Genomic DNA, 10000 nt, shown 5'->3' with positions numbered 1-10000 from the left:
AAAGAGAGATATAAAGTCCGTATTCACAGACACAGATACGTACGTCAGTAGCGCAGTGCCTGTATTACACACAATTACAGCTGACTAGTCACAGAAATTCATACCTTAGAGCAGCTCACAGCCATTATTCAGACGTAATAGGAAGTTGGTCATAATTTAACGCAAGTATCTCTGGGATTTGTAGTAATTCTCTACATTAAATGCAATCCTAGTTGAATGTACTATTGACTACAACCCCCACAATTCAATGCAAACCTAAAACTACTTACAATGCATCCAATCGCGTAAAGCCGTACTGTTATCCAGCCTCCTTTATCCCCACAGCCTATTGTGATTTAAAGGGGCAACGCCGCTCTACGTAATGACAATGTATTTACTATTGCTTTAAATAATTTCTTATAGTTTGCATATTTTTTTAATAAATATAATTAAATAAACAGAAACAACTTTAGATTACTAAGCTAAAACATACAGAGGTATTTGTAAGTATTCCATTAGTAATACTTTTCCCCAGAGTGTGTCCAGGACCGGGAGGCTTGGGGCTGGTCAATGAAACATGTGGGCGGAGTCCGTGTAACTTGTAGGTGTAGTCAGTGCAGGTCATGGGTGGGGCTCTATGTAATGTGGGAGGGGCAAGGAATGCATATATAGAAGTCATGACCTTGCCTGGACCCGTCAGATCTCTAAACTGACCCCGCCCCCAAAACTCATAACTCCACCCCTGAGGTGCCAAACCTGCTCCGAATTCCTGGTGCCAGGCTGATGAAAATAAAAATAACATTAATGTCAACATTTTCCAAATTTAATTCCTTATAAAATGTTTTTGTAATATACTTTCATTTATTTTTTGCAATTTAAAGGGACACTTTAGTGTAAAAAAATATCAATGCATTTGAATTTTACTTGAGCTTTCTATTTTTAAACTAATTATCTTATTTTTGTCTGCTGCAGGTACTGATACAGCCAGTTATTGGAGCATACTGTCATGAGATGCAGGACATATGCAGGACACAGCAATGATGGTACAACTCTATTTTATTACAGAGCACAGAAACATACGTCTGGTCAGGTTGATTTCACTAACTAACTGCGACACAGACTACCGGACATAAGCCCCGCCCCCAACTAGTGACTTAACTTCCTGCTCTCATCACATCTTCCCCTTTTTCAAAGGCGAAGCATACATTTGGTCATAACAAATAACAAGGTATACGAACAGAGTATACAACAACATTTTTTGGAGGAGAGAACTCATTTCCCTTTGAAAGATTTCAGGAGCGGAGGATATCCCAAAGGGGAGTCTGCAGAAGCAGAACCAACCTACCAGTGTGATAAAGGTAGTCAGTTTGTGGCACTTTGGATCCAGGGGGATCTGCCAAAAGCCGCTAGAAGCGTCTAATGTGGAAAAGAACTTAGCCCCAGCCAACTTTGGAGCTATATCTTCTAATTTCGGCAGCACAAATCTCTCTCTCTTCACTGCCTCATTCAACCTTTTCAGGTCCACACAGATGCGCACTTTTCCGTTTTTCTTTGCAACTGGAACAATGGGGGCACACCAATCAGTCGCTTCAACAACCTCTTCAATAACCCCCATAGACTTCATGCGCATAAGCTCTTTCTCCACTTGGGGCATGAGCGGGAACGGAATTCTACGGGGAGTAGAAATACTGTATGGGACTGCGTCACTTTTAAGTGCTATACGGACTGGTTTGCAGTTCAGTAGGCCCAACTCACCAAACATATCTTCGGAAATCTCATTCACTCTGGCCACGAGGCCCAAGTCACAGGCTGCTTTTCTGCTCAATAAATTGTTAACACACTGACCTCGGATCACATGCACCCACATGGTAAACTTCCTTTGCTTGCACTCACAGCTGGCAAGAAATTTCCCCACACAATCAATGCGGCCACCAGGACTATGGACATTTGTAGTAACCTTCGCCAGCTGGGGCTGTCGAGGCAGTTTCATAAATTCAGCAAAAGACATTACAGTGATATCTGCCCCTGTGTCAATCTTAAAATCAACTTTGGCTCCCATTACAGTAAATGTAACTTTCCAATCTTCCTCTGAGCTTGTCCGTTCCACAACGGACCCCACAAAAGACACTTACTGACCCTCCTGGTCACTGTCCACCTGCATCTCCTTAATGTATTCAGTTTTACACACCACTTCAAAATGGCCCATTCTGTTACATTTTCTGCATCTTTTATCTCTGGCCGGGCATATAACACTCTGATCATGGGCCCGGTAGCACCGTGTGCATCGGGCATGTTGCGCCCATCCACTTCTAGGCCTTTCCAGTACTTAAGATCTACCGCTCACACTGTGCCTTTCACTAGCAGTTTTCCTAGACTGTTGCACTTCATCCACAATACTCTCAGACCTCAGATCAGCACTTTGCTTTTTCACCAGTTCACTCTGGCGGGCCATCCTAATAGCCCCGTCTAACGTTAAATCAGGCTCTAACTGCAGCTTCAGTGAGACTTCAGCATCTGCAATTCCAATAACTATTCTGTCTCTGATTTGCTCTTCTTTAGCAACACCAAACTCACAGAATTCAGCTAATTCATACAGGCTGCGCACAAATGACTCCACAGATTCTCCCACACGCTGATCACGTTTGTGAAAACAAGCTCTCTCATGAATCACATTTCTTTTGGGCACAAAGTGGGCACTGAGTTTATCCATAACTATATCAAAGTTAACTTCTTCCCCTTCTTGGAAAGTAAAAGCATTGAACACTGGCTCCACATCTTTCCCCATAGAGTATAAAAGAGAAATAGCTTGTACTTCACCACTCTCCTTGTTCAGTTTGGAAGCAATCCTGAAGCGCTGAAACTGCTGACGCCATGTGGGCCAAGCTGCAGGCTGAGAGAAGTCAAAAGGCTCAGGTGGGGTAAACTTTGACATTGCAATCGATCAGGAACAGAAGCGCAGTCCAGAACTTCTGACACCATGTCATGAGATGCAGGACATATGCAGGACACAGCAATGATGGTACAACTCTATTTTATTGCAGAGCACAGAAACATACGTCTGGTCAGGTTGATTTCACTAACTAACTGCGACACAGACACCGGACCTAAGCCCCGCCCCCAACTAGTGACTTCACTTCCTGCTCTCATCACACATACTATAGTGAGAGCAGGAATTGCTCTGCAAGGGGATCTGTTATGCAAGAGACAAAGTGTTGTAGGCGGACACTAGATTCTGGGTACAGTGTTGAGAGGACAGATATTAGGGTTTATGTTTGGGGGTTTCAAACAGTAATATTAATTGCAGTGGGGGTCTGATGCCATTACAAATCATGGCTTATGACTCCCAGCTCAGTTTTTGTTCATTGCAGTGGGGAACTTGCATGCAATAAAGAATTAAAATAATATAATTTTTGTGCCCCCAGTGAAAAAAATGAGACAGAGTAGTTAAAGGGTCATTAAATAACTTGATATTTTAATATAAAATGTTTAATTAAACATAGTACAATGGCTTTACAGTATCTTTCATTAGTTATTTTTCACCTTTTCATGTAATTTAAGTCTGAAAATCTATTTAAATTCTAAATAGAAGCATTTTTTTTCAATACACAAAATGTCATTACTACTAGCTAGGAAAAAGTTTTGACTGTTTCAGTGATAGCATTTTCTGTGCATAGAGCATATTTACGTATGCCTTACTGGCCCTACTTAAAGAACATACTGTATATTGCATCAGTGAGTACACAATATGCATCATTACTGACATATTAGTGCCACCGCTCTTTTGTAGTGTTTGAATGAGAGCACACGGGGGCATATGTTCATATGCCATACTGCACAGGAAAACTAGAATTCAGTCAAAAACGGCTACTACACAGCTTGTTCCTAACGTGTATTAGAAAAAAACTTATTTTCAAAACGGAAATGCATTAAAGTGCATCATTCACGATTGTTTTGTGTGCGGAGACATGACTGTAGGGGCGTGGTTAGTCTTTACTTGCACCTCCTCCTGATTTCCCGCTGTAAGGGCATTCACATACAGGCATGACAAAATTCAGAAATTAATATTTCACAGAGGAAACTCTCAATTTACATATAATGCATGTAATATCATGAAGTTATAAAACTTTCCACATCGATATATAAGAAAAACATAGTATAGTGCTACTATAGGCAAACAGAAAAACTTCTGCAATTCAAAGGCTTAAGCAGGTTAAAAATATAAATGCGGGGGAACTTCCAGGCGGCGGCCATGTCTGGTCGCACCTCTGCAAGCTGCTCCAGCTTTCCAGCACTATTTATCAGATATCACCTTCTGTATGAAGCATCTAGAGTCGAGTTGGGTATATCTCTAACTTACTAACAAATCCTTATCCAACAAGACCTTTTTTGTCAGGATCACTGTTGGCTTCAGAGCCCAAAGCTATTCTGAAGCGGTGGCCCATACCATCAGCCACATGAAATACCCCCCAGCAGCATGCTCTCCAGCTCCTGTCGTTAGTTAGCACTATAAGTGTATGCATGATAACATATCCAGAGTGCTGACCTGACGATCCCCATAGAAGATCAATATGGATAGAACAAGTGCTAAAATTGTTTTACAAGCACTGGGCAAACTTCTATCAGACCATCATGCGGCCTTGGAGGAAAGACTGCTTGAAGCCTCTACAGCATTCCAACAAACTAACCCAGCCAAGCTTGTCCCGGCGATGTACTTGGGCGGTAGTGTTTTGGGGCCCCAACGCTATGCACCTACTCGAGTCTAGATAGAAGAATTATCCACTACAGCAGGGCCTGTGACTGACGATGGGAACATTGTTGATGTGAAAACTACGCGGATCACAATCGGCAGTACAATAGTTACAGGGCACAATAAAGGAGACACCACAGTGACCCAATTGGCCTCGCTACTTTCCGGAGAACAAATCAATAAGAGAACCTCTGCTAAGCACTCATTCCGAGTTCATGGAAGCACATGGACACAGACACAGAACTCCCTAGTGACTTTGCAGCTTTGGAGGACCCTCTGTTTCACAGGTGTGAGGTTATACAATTGGGACATCAGTCAGGTACAGGGTCGCTTACCTTTTATCATCACCTATTTAAGGCTTGGATTTTGGGTAAATCGGCAACTAACTGGTAAAAGTGACTGTGCCGGTGCGACCTGTGTTGGAGTTGGTTAAACTTGTTTCTTACTGTATGTAAACAGACCCACACTAATTGTTTTTTTTTTTTTCGTTTTTGCATTTACAGCATGGTTGGCGAATTCTTTTGTTATAACCCTTAATATATATATATCTTGTGATGCAGCCTGAATTTCTTGAAGGTCATTTGACCCTATTGTCTTACTTCTGAATACACATAAGCTTTATTCTCCATTATAGCATTTTGGCCAGCATGAGTGTAATTTGATACATAGCATATATCTACTGGTATCGAGACTTTTCCACAAAACTCTAGCTGAATGCACATCCCGTGTTGCACGAAAAATTCATAAAAGTTTGTACTGTGCTGCATATTAATTATCTAAGCCTAAGTTGACCTCATAGTATGTGTTTTCGTTACATATTGGTCCCACTGTTGTTATGAACTTATAGCGCGGTGCCGCGCAGCCAGCGGCCGAGGCTGTGCACTATGCGCGTAGTTATATAACCAGTATTATACCTTGTTGAGCAATTAGGAAAACACATGGTCTATGCAAGAGATGAGTATATAAGCAACTTCACTGATAATGCTCGTGTCCCAACAGACTCTTAATTTCTGTAATCAGGTACAGTTTATATTTCTCCAAGGTCACATTAAAAATCCTTTGTTTCTCTTTTTTGCTAAGTTGCCCCACAGAATGTCCTGAAATTATCCTATATCCTATTCTCTAAGGTGGTCAGCACAAAAAATTATATTATAGAGTATAATAGCAATAACCCTCACTACCATTCTTCTTATAGTAATCCTTACATCTCACCATATTGCTGACCTTATTTTTATCCACCTGACCTAGCATGATTGGTCAGCATCACTTATCTCTTCCCTAGTTCAGTAAGATTGTTTATTATATTCCCTCTAAACAGAATTAAAATGTATTGGGGCCTATGAGTGGCTCATTTCAGCATGAGAGGGTCTTGTTTAACTCTACTAAGAAAATAAAAGAGGTCTTAATACTGAGATCCACAAGTGGTCTCTTCTCTTCCATATAGCCTTTGGTCCATGTTATTACCCTATAAAATATGAGGTCCAAGAGTGACCTCCTGTTCCCCATAAAAGGCTTAGATGAATATTGGCATGTGTTTCTCTTCCTTCTATAGCAAATGTTCAGTCACAGAGCTTAATATTATATAAATAGTAGACATCATTTACTGTATACAAACTTCTACCTAAAATGTTGCATTATATTCCTTGATGTAGCTGATGTTACTGATTGCATATGCCTTTTCAATATGTAACTCATAAAGTCTATCTTACTATATGTTCTGCAGACATATGACTAGGCAAGGCTACGGAGTCATGTGTGTACCAAAATTTGTATTTAAAGTTATAGTTTACAGATAATGGACCTTGTTTCTTACATGTTATTCACATCATGCTCTATTGATATGGTGGATATTGTTAATTGCATATGTTTTCTTAATATATAATCTCTATGGTGTCTCTTTCCATAAGTCCTTTTTTTTTTGGAATATAATCATGCACTGTTATGCACTGTTATTATATTTTCTATGTATGCCAATACTTTGACCTCAATAAAAATAATAAAAAAAAATAATATATAAATGCACAAGTAAGAACACTTCCATTAACATCTCTGACGCATTAACATCTCTCACGTGAGAGGCACGAAACGCGTAAGAGATGTTAATGGAAGTGTTCTTCCTTGTTCATTTATATTTTTTAACCTGCTTCAATAAAATGTGTATTTGTGACGCCTTTGGATTGCGGTGGTTTTCCTGTTTCCCTGTATTACAGAAGTTGGAGTCTGCCGCTACAGTGGTGCGGATGGAAACGGATTGCAATAGGTTCCTATAAAAGTCACAATTGGGCAATCCGATTTTAAAACCTAGTCATGAAGACAACAGTACTGAGTGACAACAAAAAAAGTCCAAGTATAACAGAATCAAATATTAAAATAAAAAATAAAATCACATCATTTGTAGATGTTGGTGTGACTAAAGAAGTATGCCCATCATGCCAAGATACATATGGCATTCAAGTGTTGAGTATGTATTATGGTGACAACAGGTTAATGTCACCACATGCAAATGAGTATTTTCCTTGCACATGATTCAGATAGAGTATACAGTTTTAAACAACTTTCTAATTTACTCCTATTATCAAATTACTCCTATTATAAAATGTTCTTCGTTATCTTTTGATGAAAAGCAGCAACATAAGCTCACGAGCATGCACATTTCTGGAACACTATATGGCAACAGTTTTGCAAGAATAGTATCCCTTTGCAAGAGCACTAGATGGCAGCACTATTTCCTACCATGTAGTGCTCCAGACATCTACCTAGGTATCTCTTCAACAAAGAATAACATGAGAATAAAACAAATTGGAAAATAGAAGTAAATTGCAAACTTACAAAATCAGAAAAGAAAATTTATTGATTTTACAATTTGAAAGCTGTTCTTTTTAGCTTGTAAGTTTCTCTGCTATCCATTTCTAGCAAACTCATAATACTGGAGTAGGGTTTGTACATGTGCAGTAAGCACGGGTGACATTATCGTGCATATACAATGGCAAAATAGCATACAAAGATCCTTCTCCAGTGCTGAAAGTTTGTGGTTGACAAAAGACTCAGCATAGACACAAATGTAAAAGAACTTTCATGCTGTAAAACTGAACATTTGTGGAATTTTCTGTGTTTAATTGCAACTGTATGTAGAGGGTTTGTGGCCATTTGTATGTCCCTTTAACAAAACCCCTAACTATACAGTTACTCCCTCTACTAAGTCATCTTGGTACATTAAAATCTCTTCCAGAAATGATCTGACTCCTTTCCTGAACCACTTGACCACACACACGGTCTGCCCCAGCAGGACTTTAACATTTAGACTCCTCCCATTAGTACATTTAGACTCCTCCCATTAGTACCCGGATGCACTTGAGTGCGCTGACTCCACCTCCAGGTTCTAATTTTCCGTTATCTCCCCAACTTTATGAAGGTCAACCAGTGACCATCTTGACAAAGTCTTTTTCGAAAGAGATTGTTTAAACAAACCACATTAAAACAAAAAAGAGCAGGTCAGCGTGTTTCTCTCTGAATCACAATTTATTTAGTCTATTTCTATTAGAACATTTCAGCTACTTAAATGTTCTTAGCAATGAATGTTACAACCAATAATTGAACAATGGACAGAGTTTAAAAGCCACATTTATTTTTAAAATATTTTATTTTGTTTTTCCACTTTGGAAAAAGGATTTTAGCAAAGTAGTTGTAAAAAAATGTACAAATAAATATGTAAAATAAAATAGACATTTTTTAAATAACATTAATTTATCCTATTAAACATGATGGGAGTTTTATCTATAGATAATTACTAATTGGCTGAGAGTCCCCTATGTTAATCTATACATTACTAACATTATTTCAATAAAGATTTTGCACAATAAATGTATCTCTACATTCTAGCAGGTGCAGTGACAATATGTCAGCACAAACTATTTTCTTCAAACTAATGTCTAATATAAAATATTTTTGCACTTTTTTGTTTTAAAAAAGCAAATTTTAATTTGCATGACACTATTTTTTTGTTGTATCAAAAGTATAGACATAGAGTGTAAAACTTATTTGAGTTCACAAATTGGCAATAACCTTCTAGAAAACTTATGGCTGATCTTGGCACCCCTAATGTTTCAAAACTACATTTCCCATGATGCTCAAACTAGTCTGCAGAGTGCCTAAGCATAATTTTTCCTAGCTATGTCAGTGCTTTTTCTCTCATATGAGTCCTGTGATGTGCAATTTGACCTGCCCTTTGAGCAAACCCTTTGCCACACAGCTGGCAAACATATGGTTTCTCTCCGGTGTGAAGTCTACGGTGTGCATTTAAAGTTGACTTGTCCGTAAAACATTTCCTGCATGTCTGACATACATATGGTTTCTCCCCAGTATGAGTTCGCTGGTGCGTAACCATATTTGACTTTTCAGAAAATCCTTTACCGCATATCTGACATACAAACGGTTTTTCTCCTGTATGGGTTCTGAGATGTCCATCCAGACTTGACTTTTGTGAGAAGCCTTTCCCACAGGTTTGGCAAACATACGGCTTCTCTTGGGTATGAGTTCTATAATGCGACACCAGATGACCTTTAGTATAGTATCCCTTCCCGCATTTCTGGCAGGTGTACGGCCTTTCTCCTGTATGAGTTCTCAGATGTGCAACCAGCTGTGGTCGTGTTGAAAACCCTTTACTACACTCTGGACAAACGTGTGGCTTATCACCTGTATGGGTTCTCTGGTGTGCAACTAGATTTGACTTCCTGTTAAAGCATTTTAGACATTCAAGACAAACGTATGGTTTCTCCCCAGTATGAATCCTTTCATGTTCAACCATATTATAACGATCTGAAAAACCTTTACCACATGCCTGGCAAATATATGGCTTTTCACCTGCTAAAGTTCTGTTGGGGGGCTTAGATTTAATATTTTTATTACTTGGATGGGAATTCTCTGTGATATGTAATGCTTGACTGTCTTTACCTACTAATATTTTAGTAACTTGTATTTCACAGTGTGCGGCCTCAGGTTTTCTAGTTTCCAGTGATACAACATTACAGTATTTGATAGAAGTATTTGTCTTCTGTTCATACTGATACAAAGCTGCCGTAGATGAAGGATTTATTTTTCCAAATAATGTTGATTTGTTAATCAAGTTTCTTTCAGAGACTTTTCCTCTGACCTTCTTAGACAAACTGTTCAGATGACCATCTGTTAGGAAGAAATAGCCTTTGATGAGTATATCAGAAACATATTCCTAAATATTAAACCAAACGGAGCATAATTTAGCTATGAGTCAACATATCA

The 10000-nt window shown here is 39.0% G+C and overlaps 1 protein-coding gene across 3 annotated transcripts in view; it reads right to left on the bottom strand.

Moving 5' to 3' along the window:
• LOC128667162 (zinc finger protein 615) overlaps window positions 1-10000 on the bottom strand; it is an 87827-nt gene that overhangs the window by 26998 nt on the left and 50829 nt on the right. For 2 of the 3 annotated variants that reach the window (XM_053722092.1, XM_053722093.1), the window contains one exon: window positions 8331-9904. The exons of the other annotated variant lie outside the window; for it this stretch is intronic. In XM_053722092.1, coding sequence (XP_053578067.1) covers window positions 8895-9904 — 1010 coding nt within the window. In that variant the 3' untranslated portion in view covers window positions 8331-8894. Of the gene's footprint in view, window positions 1-8330; window positions 9905-10000 lie in introns of those variants that run through there. 3 annotated transcript variants of the gene reach the window in all.

This window comes from Bombina bombina, chromosome 7 (assembly GCF_027579735.1).
Source record: "Bombina bombina isolate aBomBom1 chromosome 7, aBomBom1.pri, whole genome shotgun sequence".
In the NCBI taxonomy this organism is placed as follows: domain Eukaryota; kingdom Metazoa; phylum Chordata; class Amphibia; order Anura; family Bombinatoridae; genus Bombina; species Bombina bombina.
This window is presented reverse-complemented; position numbering and strand designations above follow the sequence as displayed.